General features: G+C 40.5%; 1 protein-coding gene across 1 annotated transcript; it reads right to left on the reverse strand.

Annotated features, from left to right (window-relative positions):
- Positions 1-1,231: 1,231 nt before the first annotated feature.
- LOC134284307 (uncharacterized) lies at positions 1,232-10,727 on the reverse strand. Its single transcript, XM_062843112.1, has 2 exons — positions 2,916-10,727; positions 1,232-2,853 (listed from the first exon to the last, which is right to left on the reverse strand). The coding sequence occupies exons 1-2, from the start codon at positions 3,190-3,192 to the stop codon at positions 1,877-1,879; spliced, it is 1,254 nt and encodes a 417-aa protein (XP_062699096.1). The 5' UTR covers positions 3,193-10,727; the 3' UTR covers positions 1,232-1,876.
- Positions 10,728-21,402: the final 10,675 nt, after the last annotated feature.

Here is a 21,402-nt window from a genome sequence, read left to right on the forward strand (position 1 = left end):
TCCCGGAAGCTTCTAGTCCCATGATCATGGGTTCGTACTGCTCCGGAAGACCCATCAGCAGAATCGCCGCGAGCCACGAATCGTCCACCTTGAAACCCACGGATGCGAGTTTGTGACTCGTGCTCATTAATTCGTCCACGTACGCCTCGACGCTGGGGCAATCAACCAGCCGCACAGATGTGAACTTACGTAGCAGTCCAATTTTCCGTGTCAATCCGCTGTCCTGGAATGCGGACTGTAACTTCTCCCACGCTTCTTTCGCCGTGGCCGCATCTTGTACCAGGCTGTAATTGTAGCTCTCCAGACTTAAGCAGATCGTCGCCAGGGCCTGTAGCTTCACTTCCTCAGGAACGCCTTCACCGTTTCCGTCCACGGCACACCAGCTTCCCTCGCGGATCAGGATCATCCGCATCGCAAACGCCCACGTGGTATAATTTTCCCGTCCTCGTAGCTTCTCAATGGCTGGCAGCGCCACGGAACTCCTGCTGACTCGAACGCTTCCTGCTTCAGTCACGCCTCGTCCGCCGGCGGCCACTCCATCTTCTTGCTGACCGGAACTCCTACTCGTGAACATCTTCCTTTTCTTCTGTTAAAAAAATCTTGAAATCTGCAGGTTAATTCTGGGCTCCATAACCTATTGCAGAGTGAAACGCGTGTGGTTTAGTTAAAGGTTACACAAGAATGAAAATTTTATTTCTGACAGTAGCGGCACGGATTATCACCGACTACTTCGATTGCTTATTCTAATACATTTACTTCGCTTGGGTTCTCTCCGCATGGGTCGATCGACCGTTGCTGCAATTGTAAGGGAAACATGCCAAGTGCTGTGGGAAGTTCTGCAACCAATTTACATGCCACCCCCCACGGAACAAATGTTCCGCACGGTAGCCGATGGATTCTGGACGAGATGGAACTTCCCGAATTGTATCGGGGCGATTGACGGCAAGCATATAAGGATTATATGCCCTGCAGGTGCTGGATCGATGTATTATAATTACAAGCAGTATCATTCAATTGTACTGCAAGCCGTGTCCGATGCGAACTGCAGGTTTATAAGGGAGCATCCATTAAGTACGTCACGCTAAAATTGGAAATTTTCAACCCCCCCTCCCCCCTTCGTACGGGTTTTTCCTATACCTAATACATTGCTTGTCACACTTTCATAAACCCCCCCTCCCCCCTCTAAGCGTGACGTACTTAATGGATGCCCCCTAATGGTGGAGGTTGGTGGATATGGGAAACAAAGTGACGGAGGGACATTTAATGCATCGGACATGTTTCAAATGATGAATGAAGGAAAACTAAACATACCTCCTGATGCTCAACTACCTGATCCTGAGCTCACAACCAAAATGCCGCATCTTTTTGTGGGGGATGAGGCATATCCTTTGCTTAGAAATTTACTACGACCATACCCTAAATCAAACATGTGTGCAGAATGCGAATATTTCAACCAACGGATATACCAGGGCGAGAAACTGTGTTGAATGCGCTTTTGGTATTATGAATGCCAAATGGAGAATTTTGATGAAGCCGATTGAAACTACTCCGGAATTTGCTGATATCATCGTGAAGGCGATATGTATTCTACATAATGTCATCATTGATCAGGAGGGACTTGACTTGCAGCTACAAGAAGCCGCAGAGCTGAATATGGGGGTTCAAAGAAATCAGAACTATTTCAATAACATTTCAACTAAAACAGGTGCCTTTGTAAGAACTCACTTCATGAAATATTTCAACAAAAACAAGCTGTAAATAATGTAAGCCTTTTTACTATGAATTCAACCAATGCGTTTTATTAAAGAAGTCATCAAATGAAATGAGGTCTACCAAGAGAATATTGTATTTGATTTTCACTCCCGATGAAAGATCTTTACTCCTGCGTTGCTGCACTCGAAATCGGCGACGTGATGACCGTGTAGTATTGTCTTCCTGTCACAATGATTGAGGAGCGTTGACCTGCTGAGCCAGTAGATTCCTCTCGATATTGGTTCTCCACTATCTCTACCCGGCTCGGAATATTCGGTGACTCAATGTACCGTGAGCCACCAGAACGAAGCGGGGTTCGCAGCCCAGTGGATTCGTTTCGGTATTGGTTCTCCACAATCTCAATTCGACTCGGAATATTTGGCGACTCAGTGTACCGCGTGCCACCAGAACGAAGCGGGGTTCGCAGCCCAGTGTCAAAAATTTGATTTGAACGGCGTATTGGTGTAGAGTGCTGGTAAGAAGCATCACCAGCTGAAGCCGATGCTCTGAACACATCGTGTTCCGTCCTCCGATCGTTTAGCAACCGGTTCTTTCGGTACACAAATTTATGCACTACTTCTTGCACTTCGGTACGGAACAGTAGCTTTTCCTCCGCAGGCAACTTCCGGACATGGGGTAGCAAGCTTTTGAAAAAAGCCTCATCTTCATCGTCTGCAGTGGTTCCTTTGCGGACTTTTTGCTCCAAAAGCTGTAACTTTTTCGCCTCGATATCGATTAGACGATGCTGAGCGCTTCTTTTGGGGGCCCGGCGTTGTGGTCGTGTGTCACCTTCATCGGTGTGGTCGATTTCTGCCGGTTCGGGGATTTCAACAATCTCATTTCGATCACTTGTATCATCTGATCCAGTCTCTTGCGTATTGGCATTCCTGGAAGTCTCTGCGCCATCAGGTTGTAAATTTCCGCCCGACTTTCGCGGTTTCATGTGGTCCTTGAGGAACAGCAGCGACTCAAAATGCGGCCAGGTGGTGTAAGTTTCATAATTAAGGGGCGCTTCATCACCTGATCGTCCTTCCGGTACTTTTCGTAGCTCCTTACCGAACTGATTCCGCACCGTCTTCCATTTTTTCTTGATGTCGTCCGCTAAAATCGAAAAAGCGAAAGATTAGATTGAAACAAAAAGAAATCACTGCGGACTAAATTACTTGTCACGTCTTCTCCCAAGTTCGTCGCAATTTGCCGCCAGAGCTTCTCCGTAATAACTTTGTTCCGATACACCTTCAATGTCTGGTTCCAAAGTGGTGTACGCTCAAATACGAGTGAAATTAATGTTTCAACATCGATAGCCATTTCGAATAAAAATAAAACTCGGTAGCAAAAGCGGGTACACGCGCGTGAAAACACTTGACAGAATGGTTTGACTCTCGAAAGAACGCTCTTCCACGCACTCACTTTGACAGGTGTAAGCGTCTTTCCATGCATTTCATACCAACGCTTACCAAAACGACTCGCACTCCCACGCTCACTCTGATGCTCACTCTTCCCTCCCCTCCTTAGTATGTCGTCGCCGTTAGGTCATCACTTGACCTGCCATACCGCACAGCACATCATCATCACTGATAATCGACGCACACCCACGACCCACACAATCGCACCACAAAATAGCATGAATCGACCGAACCGATAGATTCTGTCATTCTCACACCTCGCCTACCTCCGCACCTCCAAATTCGAGCTTTTCACCGTCTTCATGCACTATCAAGGGCAGCAGCCTAGCATAGCCAAAACGAAACCCCCCCAAATCGAATGTTCATTCGATCACACCACTACCATATCGAACTCTGTTCACAGCTGTAGCCTCTGGATCTCTCGTCGCCGAATAGCAAAAAAAAAAAAAAACAAAGAATCATCAAATGCACGAGCGCTCGACATATGTTGGCTCTTCACGTCACCGCACAAAGCACCACACGCACCGCACCGCACTCACCAGTCGCATCACATAAGCAACGACCAACATATAGTCATAGCCACATATGAATCACCGTTATGCACCACTACGAAATCAAGCGGCTTCCACGCCGAGTCGACGTCATCGCTTTTATATCACACATCGCAGTTCACGCACTAACACCACCTTCATCATCAATACCAGCATGCCAGCATACGTGTAACATGCTCCTACTCTCTGATGCAACACTCGAACACAACGCGTTGCTTAGCACGAACACATGTATAATTTTCTTCTTCAAATCGTCGTTCTGGAAAAAATGGCTGGTACAGCCAAACATAATATCCGCAAGCACCAAATGGAAATCACTTTTTTTTATAGAACCAAACAGTCATATCGAGTATTTTCCACATTTATTCACTAACTCGCTTGTAAAGCAACTCTTTGGGCTTGAATAGATAATTAATTAGCACATAATACACGAAAAGTAAAGCGAATTTATCAGACTAAGCACAGAAGCAAACCGATGCATGGCAGTGCTGCCAAAACAGCATGAAAACTGTGTTATCGAAAAAAGGTTCGGAGTTTTTGGCATGTATTAGTAGATCTCGCTAAATCTATATATATGTATAAAAATGCAGTGGCATACGTGGGACCGCGCATAAGTTGCGAACGGGTGGTCCGATTTGGGTCGTCTAAGTTTTGTTCTGTTAGTTTTCACCCAAGGAAGGTTTATGATGCCTAAAACATGGGAAAATTGAGAGTTTTTGAAAATAGGGTTTTCATACATTTTGAACGGGGACTTGGGCGCTTGGCTAGGGACTCGAAACGTCAAAAAACGCAGTAGGCAAGACAAAGTTTGCCGGGTACAGCTAGTAACTTATAAATCATTATCTCGCTAGCTTCTGACGATCGAAATCTTTTGTCTCCAACAATATGTATGGTTGATTCAAAAGCCAATATTTTGAGCAATGGACATACACAATAATATTATTTGCAAAAATGACCCAACCAGTTCAAAAGCTTCAGAAATTTATTTAGGAATTCCTTTGAAAATATCTCCGAGGATTTACCCTGGAATTCCTTTACGAATTGCTTCAAACATATGCCTTTACAAATTGCTTCTCCAGGGATCCCTTCTGAAATTCCTCTAGAAGTTCCTTCGGAAATTTAGAGATTGCTGTATTTGCCAAACGATCTTTCTGTACGAGTAGTGCAGGTTTGTGCCGCTATCTACTCGGTCGCCTTTTGTTTCAATTCTGCGGTGGTAAATGTAAGTAAATGAACCCAGAATTTTTAACTTTATTACAACGGTCTCCGAAGAAAACATCTCGAACGAAATCATCCTGTTACATATTATTTCAGAAAATCTACCATGTGTACTTCCAGAAGTGTCACGAAGAGTTCTTTAACGAAATCTGGCATGAATTGCTCCACCAATTTCTCCAAGATTGTTCACACATCATTTTAGGGATTGTTTGAGAAATTCACCCAGGGATTATTTTAGAAATTCCTCTCGATATTTATTCAGCCATTTCTCTAGGCATTTGTTTGGAGAATCTATTGAAGATTCCTTTAAAAAATCTTCCGAAAATCCTTCAAAAATTCTACTAAAAAATCTCTCTAAAAAAATCTTTCGAAAATTTTTCCGATTATTCGGCCAAAAAATCCCTCCCAAATTCAAAAAATCTACCATGGATTCATTTGGAATTTTCATCAGGGATCTGTTTAACAAAAAATACTATTCTACAAATACCTTGTGGATGCTATCGACTGTTGATTCTTGAATCTGGGGGTTATTTCAGAGACATATGTTTTCTTTGTCCGACGTTTCAATGGTGCAAAATTTTTGCACACTGAAGACTGCAAGACCGAAAATCTTCATGTTCTACAAATACCACGAAGCATTCTTTCAAAGCATCTTGCATGATTTACTTCTGAAATTCTTCGATTTTTTTTTCAACAAATTATACATGAATTTAAGCAGAAATTCCTCCAGGGATTCTTTCAAAAATTCGTTCAGAGATCTCTTCAGAAAAATCTGTAGACGTTGTTTCAGAAATTTCTCCAGAGATGCTTTCAGCGATAGTTTCCCTAGAAACTCTACTAGAGATTGCTCCAGGGATTTCTTTAAAAAAATCCTTCAGAGATTAACCTTTTTTTTTCGAAGCATTTCTAGATTTTTTTCCAAAAAATCCTTCGGAACTTCCTTTAAACATTCTCTTAAACGATCATCCAAGAATTTATTCCAAAACATTCTCCGGGGTTTGCTTTCGGTATGACTCCAGCGATTTTTTTTTGAAAATCTAAATTGCTGTCCGAAAATCTTCCTAGGATTTCTTTCGAAATTCCTCCAGGGACTTTAAAAAAAATCTTCTTAAGGACAGACTTGTTAGAATCCCAACATGGCCGCCACAATGGCCGACTTTGGCACCTACTCACGATTTCGAGGGCACAAATCTCTTCGTAAACAAAACCAGCGCACCTGATCTTTTTATTTTAAGCTTATTACAAGTGAGCAAGAACAGAATAATAAACTGCTTTGTTGTGTAACGCTTGCTTCTTGAGATTTGTGCGTTTGAAATTTTGATGCAGTGTTGAAACGGGATGTCAAGACGTTTGTCCTTAATAAAATTGTGAGATCCATTCGGGAATTTCTGCAAGAATTCCTACAGAAACTGCCCTAGGGGTTCCTTCACAATTTTTTCATGATTTCTCCAGAAAATCTGACATTGCGACCTATAATTTCTTCGGAAATATCTCCAGATTTTCCTCCAGAGATTTCTTTACAAATTTTTCTAAGGATTTTTTTTTCAAAAAACTTCCACAGATTTTTCGATATTTTTATGGACCCTTGCTGAAATTTATCTTAGAATTCATTTCAAAAATTTTCACGAGTTCCTGAAAAAATTTCCCAGGGATTCTTAAAAAAAAACTTTCAGGGACTCCTTTAGAAACTCCTCGTAGAATTACTTTATAAAATCATCCTCCATGAAATCCTAAAAAAATATCAGCCAGGAATTCTAGGGAAAACTTTCTAGGCACTCCTTTGACTGTAGAATGCCCTCCAGAAATTTCTCCAAGAACTCATTGAGAAAGTCTTGAACGGATAGCTCACAAAAATGTTGCATGGATTTCTTCAGAAAATACTTCAAGAATTCCTTTCAAAAACTCTTGCACAGATTGTTCCAGATTCTTCGAATTTCTTCAGATTTTTTTATAGATGTTCCTCCAGAAATTTCACTCTAGGGTTTTTTTAAAAGATGATACGGATACATTAAGAATCAGAAATTCAGAAAAAATTAAAAATTTTCTTAGAAGTTTTCCAAAGAATTTTGTCCAATGATTGCTTTAAAAATTCTACGAGATTATTAGGGAAATTTCTAAGATTTCTTCCATTCCCTTAGATAATCCTTCAAGACATTTTTCTTTCAGAAATTGCTCCAAGAATTTGCTGAGAAAGTCATAGAACACCCTCCAAGGATTCCTTCAGAAATGTTTCTACAGATTCCTTATAAGAATCTCATTATAAGGATTCTCACGGAAAGGCTGGAAGACATTTTTGCAGATTCCTGCAGAAATTCACACAGAGATTTCATCAGATTTTCCGCCAGGTATTTACTCAGAAATTTCACCAGGATTTCCTCCAAGCGTACCTCTCCGAATTTCTCTATGGATTCCTTAAGCAATTCATTTAAAAAAATGTTTAAGACTTTTATGAGGGGATTTCCCTGGATTTTTCTAAAGAGGTTTTGTAAGATATTGCACCAAGGGGTAAACAGGTGCTTCTTCAGGCATTCCTCCTGGAATTTCTTCAGAAAATGCATCTATGGATTCTTAAAATATTCAACAGTGTAAAATATTCCTGTTTTTTTTTCAGAATCTTTTCCAGGAATTCATTTAGATTTTTTTCAGATTTTTTTTGTATTCCTTCAATAATTTCTTCAGTGAAAATATCTTTAGAGACTTCTTTAATATTCTTACAATTACTTAAGAGATTTCAGCAGGGATTCACAAGTTGTTCCACGATTTCTTTCAGAAGTTGTTCCATCAGTTCCTTCAAAGATTTCTCCAGAAATTCATCTAGAGAACATACAAGTGAAGGGACGCTGAAATCGGGGAACCTTAAATAACTAGCTCTGATTTTACCATGACAGCACTGGAAATAATTTATCACACATCATGTCAGTAATCTGCCGAAGCATTACAATGATCTTTTTATGGAATTTGCTACAAATTTTGAAATTCAATCAGCTGCGTTTACGCCAAAATAATGTAAAGCACTACCAAAAATATCAGAAATATATTATAATACTTGGTGAGGAAGTGACAAGAAATCCTGAATTAAGTTTGTTAGAAAGTTTTGAGAAAAAGGCTGGCGAATTGGCAGTTTGCATGCATCCGACAAAAAATGTGATCATTGCTAAGGGATCTGTAACAAATATTGCGGGAGAATCCATTGCTCAAAGAATTTCCATTAGAATCACTGAAAAAGTTTCCAAAGAGATGTTCGAAAAAAAAAATTACCGATCATTCAAAAATTTGTTTTGAAATTTCTTTGGAAAATGACTATTAAAACTTATTTGGAAACTCCTAAGAAAACTTCATTGGGAATTGTTGGCTCAGTTCCTTTGGAAATCCTTTCGTATTTTTTGTAGTAATTGCTTTTTCAATTCTTATAACACTTCTTCGGCAATTTCGTTGAAAATTTGTCTTAGGGAATTTCTCACGCAATCATTGCAAATTCCTTCAGTAATCACGATAGCGAATTTTTAAAGAGACAGGTTGAAAAATTCCAAAAGAATAGCCGAAGGAATTCTCGTAGCGTACGTTAAAGAAATTGCCTTATGAATTTTCAAATTAATGACCCAAGGAATCTTTCTAAGAGATTTTCAAACTAAATTTGATAGGAATTACCGAAGGCATTTTCAAAGAGATAGCCATAGAAATCAACAAAGAAATTTCAAACCATCCGACAGTTTGTTTGGAAATTTACATTTAAAAAAACTTTGGAATTCCAATTCTTATAAACAGAACAAAAATAAAAATCTGAAAAATATTTCTTAAACCAAATTTTAAAATTCCCTATTTGGGAACTACTGCTTCAGCCGGGGATCCTTCAACCTTTTTATCACACACTGTCACCCGCCTTCTGGTGAATGTAACAACACATTTGTCATTCCGCATGGCACGACTTCTGACATACCGACAGACGACTTGTTTACAACCGTGCGCTTTTTTCGTGTATCTATTTCTATTTTATTTCTATTTACCATTTGTAGGTACCTATCTGCGAAGATTAATTGCCAATAGAACCTTGGCAATTGGATTCGCCCTTTCGGTTTCGCTTCGCTTCACGTCTGTGGCGAAATCAACGACAGTGGCGACGGCGATGGCGTCGACACCAACAACGACAACTCACCATCCAGTTATTTATAGTCAAATGGACTGAAGCGGACCGAACCGTCAGGAACCGGACCTTCACACCTCCTGCCCAACTAGCTGTAATGTAGGGGTGTTTATATTGTAGCTTCGACGACAGGTACAAATCTTGCTTCATCTTAAGTGCACGGTTGAATCATGGCAGTTGATGGCGATCAGCTGTTTGGTCGCGGTGCTAACGGAGGTATCGCGACTGCTCTAGCGGTGATCACACTACCGTAGCTGTAGTGGGAACTGCAGTCTCCACGCGAGAGTTTTCATTCGGTGAAGGACGACAGGTTTGCAAGTGGCTGGCTGGAAACCTTTCGCGGTCCGGTTGAGAAAATGACTAATGGACTGATTGAGTTGTGCACATTGTTGTGATAGCGGATTGATTGAGTTTCAAGGTGATACAAGCGATTTTCAATGGTTTTATGGGCCAAAAACCTTTATAAAACTATTTGAGAGCCTCATAAAGACTACCTAAAGTAATGAGAGCAATTTATGATGGAAATTGTAGTAATTCCTGAATAATCAGATTGTATAAAGTTTATCAACATTTTCGAACATTTCGCAATGAAATTTTGACTGCATTTCAATGAAATTACTTTATTAAAACCTTGATAAAGTCATTTTAAAACTCTCAGTTCTTATTTTTAGGAATTTATTTTGTAAAAAGAATTATTCATATACAATATAATATTGAAAACAAAACAGAAAACAATGAAATGTTAATTATTGATGAAGGTTGTTCGATTCTTAAGCACTTCAAGGGCTCAGTGGCAATTAAGCATGACGGAGCCATTAATACTGTTTATTTCACCAAGGTTTAACCTTTTTGCAAATTTCCAGCAGAAAGACTGCGAAAAAAGCGTTAAATTACCAATGCGTATTTTTTTTCCGCGCACCATCACATTCGATTGTAAACAACCCCGATCCGTCATAATAGTAAGTACCATCATTTCTCTCAGCTTCAATCGAGCTGGACGAGCATCTGCCTGCCTGCACATCGCCATCATTAGCGTGTTTTTCAATGTTCATCCAATTTAAATTTCAAACGAAGAACGAGCCCCCATACCGTTCCCCGTGTAATTTATGCGCGGGCACACACACGCTATTGCGTATGGATGGATGAACAACGGACGTCGACGCCGCCAACGCCGCACCGTTAAGTTATAAATATTGCGTTGGCACTCAACCTTTTGAGCTCATGATGATAGAATGACTCCGCCCGTTTTAAGTGGCGCTGAACGATTCGAGCGGCAGGTAGGTAGGCATGCATGTGCGTTAAAAATGCGACAGTCGAGATCAAATCACAACTATGGTACCGCGATTCATCTGGCGTAATCGTGGGTATTGAAGCCCTTTGAAACTGTGGTCAAATGTTGCCCGAGAAAGGACAAAATTCGAAAGAAAATAACGGAATCAAAATCAAATCGAAATCGAATCAAAATCGAATCGAAATCGAATCGAATTGAAATCGAATTAAAATCGAATCAAAATCGAATCAAAATCGAATCGAAATCGAATCGAAATCGAATCGAAATCGAATCGAAATCGAATCGAAATCGAATCGAAATCGAATCGAAATCGAATCGAAATCGAATCGAAATCGAATCGAAATCGAATCGAAATCGAATCGAAATCGAATCGAAATCGAATCGAAATCGAATCGAAATCGAATCGAAATCGAATCGAAATCGAATCGAAATCGAATCGAAATCGAATCGAAATCGAATCGAAATCGAATCGAAATCGAATCGAAATCGAATCGAAATCGAATCGAAATCGAATCGAAATCGAATCGAAATCGAATCGAAATCGAATCGAATCGAATCGAAATCGAATCGAAATCGAATCGAAATCGAATCGAAATCGAATCGAAATCGAATCGAAATCGAATCGAAATCGAATCGAAATCGAATCGAAATCGAATCGAAATCGAATCGAAATCGAATCGAAATCGAATCGAAATCGAATCGAAATCGAATCGAAATCGAATCGAAATCGAATCGAAATCGAATCGAAATCGAATCGAAATCGAATCGAAATCGAATCGAAATCGAATCGAAATCGAATCGAAATCGAATCGAAATCGAATCGAAATCGAAAACGAATCGAAATCGAATCGAAATCGAATCGAAATCGAATCGAAATCGAATCGAAATCGAATCGAAATCGAATCGAAATCGAATCGAAATCGAATCGAAATCGAATCGAAATCGAATCGAAATCGAATCGAAATCGAATCGAAATCGAATCTAAATCGAATCGAAATCGAATCGAAATCGAATCGAAATCGAATCGAAATCGAATCGAAATCGAATCGAAATCGAATCGAAATCGAATCGAAATCGAATCGAAATCGAATCGAAATCGAATCGAAATCGAATCGAAATCGAATCGAAATCGAATCGAAATCGAATCGAAATCGAATCGAAATCGAATCGAAATCGAATCGAAATCGAATCGAAATCGAATCGAAATCGAATCGAAATCGAATCGAAATCGAATCGAAATCGAATCGAAATCGAATCGAAATCGAATCGAAATCGAATCGAAATCGAATCGAAATCGAATCGAAATCGAATCGAAATCGAATCGAAATCGAATCGAAATCGAATCGAAATCGAATCGAAATCGAATCGAAATCGAATCGAAATCGAATCGAAATCGAATCGAAATCGAATCGAAATCGAATCGAAATCGAATCGAAATCGAATCGAAATCGAATCGAAATCGAATCGAAATCGAATCGAAATCAAACCGAAATCGAATCGAAATAGAATCGAAATCGAGTCGAAATCAAAATCGAAATCGAATCAAAATCCTCAGTTTCACCGTGAACCATTTGCTGAGTCGCAAATCTTATTTGCGGGACACATTTCCCACTTTCGGTGGAAAGCAAATTGAACAAAAAACATGCTTCCTCACAGTTTACTGTTTACCGAAACCCTTCCCGGAAGACGAACCACTTCCGTTTTATGTTTTTTACCATTCGCCAATTGCGGTTACCGATCGCTAGTAGCATGTGGGTGACAAACGAAGAAATCCCAATCTGGGCCTTTTTTCTCCTGAAATATAATTGCGAGGACGAGAGACAGTGACATTTGAAACCGTCATCGTACGGTCACCTTCGTTACACCCACGAACAAAAGCTCCACCAGGTGCACCGGTATTCATTCCAGTTAGGATGTTTCTCCGAAGAATATTCAGGGATATTTAAGTTTTATGTTCACACATTATTGATAGAAGGCCTTTTTGGAATAAGTCTAACATAACCTTTTGACGCAATTAGTTGATCTTTGTAAATGTCTGTCTGTATGTGCGTATGTATGTGCGTGCGTATGTACATGTGTGACATGGTGTGTAACTTATTGTATTTAATTGAACTTTGTTGGAAAACTTCAATGTCAATGTTGGAAATCTGCTTTCCCAACTGCTGTTAAGAAAAATAGCAGCCCCTCTAAAGTGAGTTAATCAAGTTTAGTTTGGCAGATCTGCGACATATGTTCGTGTGCGATCCACATCTTTTGTGGCAAATCCAGCACGTGCTAACTCAGCCTTGCCGGTGCGTGAAGCTTCCAGCTTTTCGAGAAGAAAAGGGTTCCAGTTGCATGCCTTCGCTCGTCGTCGTCATCATTATTCAGTCGGATAAGATTTCCAGCAAACCAGCAGAACTAGGAGATTGCACCAGCAACAACAGCAGCAGCAACGATTGCAATGATCCAAAAGGGGGCGAAACGATTATGGAATATTTTCCCTGCCCGAGTGTTTTTGATGTTTTGCGATACCTGCAAAGTTCTTCGTCGGCTCGACCCGTGCGATTATGTTCCACGTGAGGAAATCCAGTAACAAGTTTGCTGCTGTGTTCTCGAAGTCTGTGGGGTTTTGCGGTTTTTATATTTGTGCGCGTACGTCAGCAAACCGTTTATTATAATTGTTCGCTCGGAAGAAGTGAAGTCAGACAAGTGTGACGGTCCTTTGATTCTTTGGAACCTTCTAGAATTAAGTTTTGAAGACAGAAAAACTAGTTTTACTATGAAAAATATTACACAGCAATTTGATTTGCCGCATTTCAATTTTTTACTATAACACTTATGGTAGTGCACCATAAAATATATGGTAAATGAATATTATTTTATATATATGATTACAGGGATTCCTATAAACAATACAATACACTGTATAGTTACACAATTGTAATAATTTCTATAACAAAAAATAGAATACACATAGAATTAGAATATGATATGACTTATGGTTTATATCATACCAGGTCGTATTTTCTTTTTATTAAACTATTGACTATAGTTCATCGATGTAATCTACACAGTACAGTCACAACACCACAAATTTCAATACACCTTTCAACAGAGTGGGAGTAACGTGCAAAAACCGCACGAGTGTCACGCACAACAAAGTTTTTGCCTCGAAGCCATTTAAATGAAACAATCGCCATCAACCAACGCAGTAGCGCAGTATACGATTCTTTGACTGTTTTGCCACCCCCGGAAAAAGCACAACCAACGCATACTATTTATTCGCTTGCCATTCGACAATGTGTAAACAAAACAATTAGCCTTTTAGATCCTACGCACCGCAGATCACATGTTTTCCATGTGCGATGATTAGCAAGTACGTCGTAATATTTTCATTCATTTGCTGATATTTTTGAATTCAAAAATATTTGTCCAATGGAAACGATTTCGATTAAATTTATTGAAGAATTTCTGGGATATATTCAACTATTTTTTGTAGAAAATCCATTGAAGAAATCCTGCATAAAACGACGTAGATTTTCACGAAAGAATTTCTGAAGGAATCTTTCAAAGTATTAAAAAAAACTCTTAAAGATTTCCATAGAGAGTCTGTGGAACTTTTTGAGGGTTTCCTGTGGGAATCTCAAAAAACAATACCTGAAGCATTCCCGAGAAGCATTCATGGAGGAATAACGAGAGGCATTCCTAGAGGAATCACGAGAGGAACCTCAGCAAAAGTTTCGGGAGGAATTACAGAAGAAATTCCTAAAGGAATCTTTGAAAGATTCCTGGAGGAATTGCAAGAGAAATTCTACAAGAAATCCAAAAGCAATCCCTAAGGAATCCCAGGAATTTCCATAAATTACGGATTATTTTCAGGAAGAGCTCCGAGAAAAATTGCTGAAAAAAAATTTTGAAGGAATTCCAGGAGGAATTCTTCAAGGAATCCCAGGAATTATTTCTGAAGACATCGCAAGAGGAATTTCTGGAGAAATCCCAGAGACAAAACCAGGACCAACTTTCCAAGAAATCCAAGAGCGATTTCAATAGGAACCCTACACAAATCCGTACAGAAATTCGTGAAAGAATTTGAAAAGGAATCGTTAAAAAAAATCGGAAAAAAACTTAAGAAATTTTTTATAAGGAATCTGTAAAATTTCTGGAAGATTACTTGGAGAAATTCTTGGAAGATTCCCAGAGAAAATATCTGGAGAAATAACGGATATATAGGAATTCCTGCCCAAATAGCCGAGGCGGTAAACGCACGGGTATTCAGCATGACCATGCTGAGGGTGACGAGTTCGATTCCCGGTCGGTCCAGGATCTTTTCGTAAAGGAAATTTCCTTGACTACCTTGGGCATAGAGTATCTTCGTGCCTGCCACACGATATACGCATGCAAAATGGTCATTGGCAGAGGAAGCTCTCAGTTAATAACTGTGGAAGTGCTCATAGAACACTAAGCTGAGAAGCAGGCTTTGTCCCAATGAGGACGTTACGCCAAGAAGAGAGAGAAATAGGAATTCCTGCAGGAGTTCCTGGAGAAATTCCAACATAAATTTCTGGAAGAATCCTTGGATAAATTTCTTGAGAAATTCCTGGAGAAATTATGCAATTCAGAAAGTAATTCCTGGAGAAATCCAGGATTTCCTGACGGAATCTCAAGTGTAAACGGGAATCTTTGAAAAAAAATCTGGAGGAATCCCAGCAGGAAACATAGAGGTATCCGACGAAAAATTCCTTGGTGAATCTCAAGGGAAATTCTTGAAGAAACCCCAGAAGGATATTCTGAAGTTATTTTCAGAATAAAGTTAAGTGGAAATTTAAAGGAAATCCAAATTCCTGGAAGACCAAGGCGAATTTCTGTAGGTAAGAAGATGAATTATTGAGGAATCCTGGAGGACCACCTGTAACGGGTGGAGATCCTAGAGCAATCCCAGCAGGATTTCTTGGGGGAATTTCAACTGAATTTGTGGAGGAATTCTTGAAAAAGTCCTAAGGCAAATTCCTGGAAGAATACCTAGAGTAATTTCAGTGGGATCCCAGGAGAAATACTTGGAGGATTCACACGAGGGATTTCTGGATAAATTGCATTAGAATTTGTTGAAGAAATTCCAGGAGAATTTTCCTGGAGAGCATATCTATTCGAATAAGAAGATCGATTTTTTTTTAGTATTTTTTAATTTTTCTCAAATTTTGCATAAGCATTTTTCATGACCAAAAAGGGCTATTTGCTCAATCACTTGGCCATTATGACTCTAGTCTCTCTTTTGAGAAGGGCCTATGCAAAACAATCAATGGAAATGTTCAAAAAATATATCCTAGTAATGGATTGTCCGATTGATGAGCTGTCTGCAGCTATATTGTAGACAACTCATGGGACTACATGAAAAACGTATACACTGTTAAAAAAGTTGCAAGTTTCTCATATTATTTAACAAATTAATCTTATTTAATTTTTTTAATCGCTTTTATTTTGTGTTTCTGTCATTTACAAGTTACAGTAAACTTTGTGTGGACAAACGTAATTACCCAAAACACAATATGTAATATTGGATCACCCCGGAAAAAATCCTTCATGACAAACGACCGAAAGTTGGATATTTTAAATAAATATTTAACAAAAATCGCTGTATCTCGGAAACGGTAGCATTAAGCAACAATTTGCCGTATACCCTTTTTATTGCAAATTATGCGTACTTTCATAAAATCAAATTAAATATAAAAATAAAAATACAACTTTTTTTACAGTTTATTCGTTCTCCATATAGTCACATAAATTGTCAAAAGTATTGCCAAAGACAGCTCAACAATCGGACAAACCATTTCTTAGATAAGAATTTATAATTTTCATTGATTATTACTTAGGCCCTTCTTAAAAGTTAGGCTTAGAGTCACACAAATATAACATTCGACGGTGACTAAAACACTACAGAATAGAATCAAAATGGCCAACTGATTATGCAAATTGTCCAATTTAGTCATGAAAAATTCTTATGCGAAATTTGAGATGCATAAAAAAAAGACAAAACAAAAATTTAAAGCAAGAATCGCCATTTTCGGTGGACATGGAGAATTTTCAGTGGAAATTCTGAAAAAAAAACAAGGAAATTTCTGAAAGATTTCCAAGAGGAATTGCTGGAAGCAGTCCACAAAAAATACTAAAGGAATCTCAGAAAAAAAAACTCCCAAAAGAATTTCAGGAGGAATCCATGTAGAAATTTCTGGAGGATTTCCTGAAACAATTTGTGTAGGAATCCCAAAAGGAATTCGTGGAAGAATTCCTAGTGAAATTGCAAGAGGAATTCTGAGGAATCTCAAAAGAATTTCGCTGGAGGAATCCCCACAGAAACTCTTAGAGGAATTCTGGCCGAAATTCCTGGAAGAGTTTTAGTAAGAAGTTCAAAAGGAACCCCAGCTGGAACTGCTGACGTAATCCTTGTTAAGACTCGTGGAGAATTATCTGGAAATACAGCTAAATAAACTCTTGAGGGATGTTTTGCAGGAAATTTATGGGTGCATTACGGTACAAATCTGTGGAATAATATATGAAGAAATTCATGAAAGAATTTCAGAAGGAATTTGTTAAGCAGTTTTTAACCACTAGAATATTTTCAAAAGGAACCAGCGGTACTTCTGGACGAATTCAAGGAAAAATTCTTGAAGGAATTCTAGTACAAATTCTTTGAAGAATCCCTGCAGACATTCCCGGTGAGGTGCTCGAAGATATTTCAGAAGCAATTCAAGAAAGGATTTTTGGAGAAATCTTTAGCGGAATTCTTGAAGAAATCTGTGGAGGATTCTCAAGATGATATCTTAGAGGAATCTCAAGTGGAGTTCTGGTTTTGTGGCAAGACAAATTACAGAGGAACCGCAGCAGTAATTCATGGAGAAATCCCAAGAGAATTTCCAGGAAAAATCATACGAGAAATTTCTGGAAGGATTTTTAGAGGAAACCCAGGAGAAATTCGTGGAAGATTTCTGAAAGAATACAAGTCTCAACAAAAATCTGAGAAGAAACGAAAATAATGATATATTATGCTCTGCAAAATTGCATCGCACACAAATTACGTAACGCTGTAGGAGAAGGAGGGAGTCCAGCTTAGTGATACGATTCAAACAACATATGTTTGATTTTCATACAAAAAGCTTTACAAGGGCGAGGGGGGCGGTTCTGAAATTGTCGATTTGAGGGTTATGTAATTAGTGTACCATGCCTTACATATTCAAGGAAGCAACTTTTAATGTGCTTAAATCAGTTCAACCACAAAATCTACCTTCCATATTAGACGGAAAAACAAAATGATGATTTGGGAAAAGTTGTAGAGAATGACGACATTCTGTACGACAGAAAAATATTTCCGAAGACACTAACACTATCTTTTGAAATAGTCCTATAGGGTGCGGGCATCGGTTTTGGCCAGTCTAAGGGAAATCATTTTTATAAAAATAACCAATAATTCTATGAAAACAACCAATGCGTCAAAAGAAAGGTTTCAATCTATATTTTGAAGGAAAAATGCAGAAATCATGCCAATATTTGATTTTTGTATTAAAAGTGGCCCTGGCCAAAACAGAAGCTCTGCCGCAGTTTTGGCCATATTCTTAAGTTTGGTTTCTATTTTGGCCAGTCACGTGTATTTCTTATGGGAGTGGCCAAATTAGAAGCACCCTGGCCAAAATAGATATATGGGAGTAGATTTTTTAAGGAAATATATTTTTTTCTACCAAATTTTAATCAAAATGTGTGGTTTTCACAGCTGTAAGCATCATATTGTATTAGGATCTACTAGTAAAAAATAAATTTACGCCGATTTAGATCGCAACAGGCTCAATACCGCACTATGGCCAAAACTCCGGACTGGCCAAAACTGAAGCTTCTACCCTATACGTTCCATGCTGAGATTTTCATGGCTTTGTGTAATCGGTCATCTAGAGACATGCAAACTTCATGGGTATTTCAAAATCTCTTTATCCTTTCAATACATGTTGTTTTCAAAATCTCTGCTAAAGTTTTTCTTTAAAAATTATGTTACTTTGTAGGGTATTGGTTCCCTTATTATGATCTGTATCCGCAATAATCCGGACACAGAAACACGGCTGTAACTCTGCAATGGATCGATAAAATTGGCCAAAATTTTCACTGGAAACTCTTTGGTGTATGTTTATTATTTGAGCAAAATCTGATAAAGATCGGTGCGATACTTTTAATTGTAGCTCAAAAACAAAAATAGGTACATTCAAGCATTTTGTACAATCATGACCAATTTTCATCTGCATGACTGATGGTTCTTTTCCACTGCAGTCCAAAGCACAGTTAGGATAATGATGAAATTTCGTGAGCAGTTATGATATACATTCATACTCTTTCTTGCAAAATTTCATCAATTTTAATCAACTGTTTGGAAAGCTATCACTGCTGATGTGGGTAAGTATTTGCGAATATTTTTCGTATTTTTCATATGCTATATATGCCTATTCATTCATTTATTTAGTATTACATCAAATTCAAAATAAAACTGAATCAACAATATTTCTCCATAATACACGGTTCGTTGCTGCCGTTCTCCAACCTCGGTTGCGCCCAATGCTCGCCAAGTCACGCTCCACCTGGTCCGTCCATCGTGCTCTCTGCGCTCCATGCCTTCTTGTGCCAACCGGATCAGTTGCAAACACCAGCTTTGCAGGGTTGTTGTCCGGCATTCTTGCAACATGCCCTGCCCACCGTACCCTTCCGGCTTTGGCCACCTTCTGGATGCTGGGTTCGCCGTACAGTGCAGCGAGCTCGTGGTTCATCCTTCTCCGCCACACACCGTTCTCCTGCACACCGCCGAAGATCGTCCTTAGCACGCGTCGCTCGAAAACTCCGAGTGCTTGCAGGTCCTCCTCGAGCATGGTCCATGTCTCGTGTCCGTAGAGGACCACCGGTCTTATGAGCGTTTTGTACATGGTGCATTTGGGGCGTGGGTGAATCTTTTTCGACCGCAGTTTCTTCTGGAGCCCGTAGTAGACCCGACTTCCGCTGATAATGCGCCTCCGAATTTCACGGCTCACGTTGTTGTCAGCCGTCAGTAAGGATCCGAGGTAGACGAATTCCTCCACCACCTCGAAAGTATCCCCGTCTATCGTAACATTACTACCCAGACGGATCCGGTCGTGTTCGGTTCCGCCTACCAGCATGTACTTTATTTTTGAGGCATTCACCACCAGTCCGACCTTTGCTGCTTCGCGTTTCAGGCAGGTGTACAGCTCTGCCACCGTTCCAAATGTTCTAGCGATAATGTCCATGTCGTCCGCAAAGCACACAAATTGTCCGGATTTTGTGAAAATCGTTCCCCGGCTGTTGAGCCCGGCTCGTCGCATCACACCTTCCAGAGCAATGTTGAAGAGTAGGCATGAGAGTCCATCACCTTGTCGCAGTCCCCGGCGAGATTCGAATGAACTAGATAGTTCACCCGAAACCCTTACGCAGCTTTGCACACCGTCCATCGTTGTTTTAATCAGTCTAGTCAGCTTCCCAGGAAAGCCGTTTTCGTTCATGATTCTCCATAGCTCTGCGCGGTCGATACTGTCGTATGCCGCTTTGAAGTCGATGAACAGGTGATGCGTTGGGACCTGGTATTCACGGCATTTCTGGAGGATTTGCCGTACGGTAAAGATCTGGTCCGTTGTCGACCGGCCGTCGATGAAGCCGGCTTGATAACTTCCCACGAACTCATTTGTTTTAGGTGACAGACGACGGAAGATGATCTGGGATAGCACTTTGTAGGCAGCATTCAAAATAGTGATCGCCCTGAAGTTCTCACATTCCAAATGGTCGCCTTTCTTGTTAATGGGGCAGATTACCCCTTCCTACCACTCCTCCGGTAGCTGGTCGGTTTCCCAGATCCTGACTATCAGCCGATGCAGACAGGTGGCCAACTTTTCTGGGCCCATTTTGATGAGTTCAGCTGCGATACCATCCTTAGCTGGTGATTGGCATCCTTAACTTCCGTGGGAGTTTATTTCCGTCCTCCGCTGCACTGGCGTCGTGTCGTCGTTTCATCCGTTGCCGTGGGCTCCCGTGCCTACATTCTCCACGCCGTTCAGGTGCTCGAAGTGCTGCTTCCACCTTTCGATCACCTCACGTCCGTCCGTCAAGAGGCCTCCGTCTATATCCCTGCATATTTCGGTTCGCGGCACGATGCCGTTGCGGGATGCGTTGAGCTTCTGGTAGAACTTCCGTGTTTCTTGGGAACGGCACAGTAGTTCCATTTCTTCACACTCCGCTTCTACCAGGCGGCGCTTTTTCTCCCGAAAGAGGCGGGTCTGCTGTTTCCGCTTCTGTTTATAACGTTCCACGTTCTGTCGACTCCCTTGCTGCAGCATTACCGCCCTCGCTGCATTCTTCTCCTCCAAAACCGTTCTGCACTCTTCGTCGAACCATTCGTTCCGTCGAGTCCGTTCCACGTACCCGATGGTGCTCTCGGCTGCGTCGTTGATGGCTGCTTTCACTGTACTCCAGCAGTCCTCTAGAGGGGCCTCATCGAGCTCGCCCTCGTCTGGCAACGCGGCCTCGAGATTCTGCGCGTATGCTGAGGCGACATCCGATTGCTTCAGTCGCTCTAGGTTGTACCGTGGCGGTCGCCGGAACCGTACATTGTTGATGACGGAGAGTTTTGGGCGCAGTTTGACCATCACCAGATAGTGGTCGGAGTCGATGTTGGCGCCACGATAGGTCCTGACGTCGATAATGTCGGAGAAGTGCCGTCCGTCAATCAGAACGTGGTCGATTTGAGATTCCGTCTGCTGTGGTGATCTCCAGGTGTAACGATAATGGAGGCTGTGTTGGAAAAAGGTGCTACGTATGGCCATATTTTTGGAGGCGGCGAAATCAATGAGTCGTAGGCCGTTTTCGTTCGTCTGCTGGTGGGCGCTGAACTTACCAATCGTCGGTCTGAATTCCTCCTCCTGGCCTACCTGAGCGTTCAAATCACCTATGATGATCTTGACGTCGTGGCTTGGGCAGCGATCGTACTCGCGTTCGAGCTGCGCGTAAAATGCGTCCTTGTCATCATCAGTA

The sequence above is a fragment of the Aedes albopictus genome, chromosome 3, assembly GCF_035046485.1.
Source record: "Aedes albopictus strain Foshan chromosome 3, AalbF5, whole genome shotgun sequence".
NCBI lineage: Eukaryota > Metazoa > Arthropoda > Insecta > Diptera > Culicidae > Aedes > Aedes albopictus.

Coding starts and splice junctions, on each gene's coding strand:
- LOC134284307 (XM_062843112.1), bottom strand. CDS start 3,192: ATGCATGGAAAGACGCTTACACCTGTCAAAGTGAGTGCGTGGAAGAGC. Junction 2,854..2,915: donor CTTGGGAGAAGACGTGACAA/GTAATTTAGTCC, acceptor TTTCGATTTTAG/CGGACGACATCAAGAAAAAA.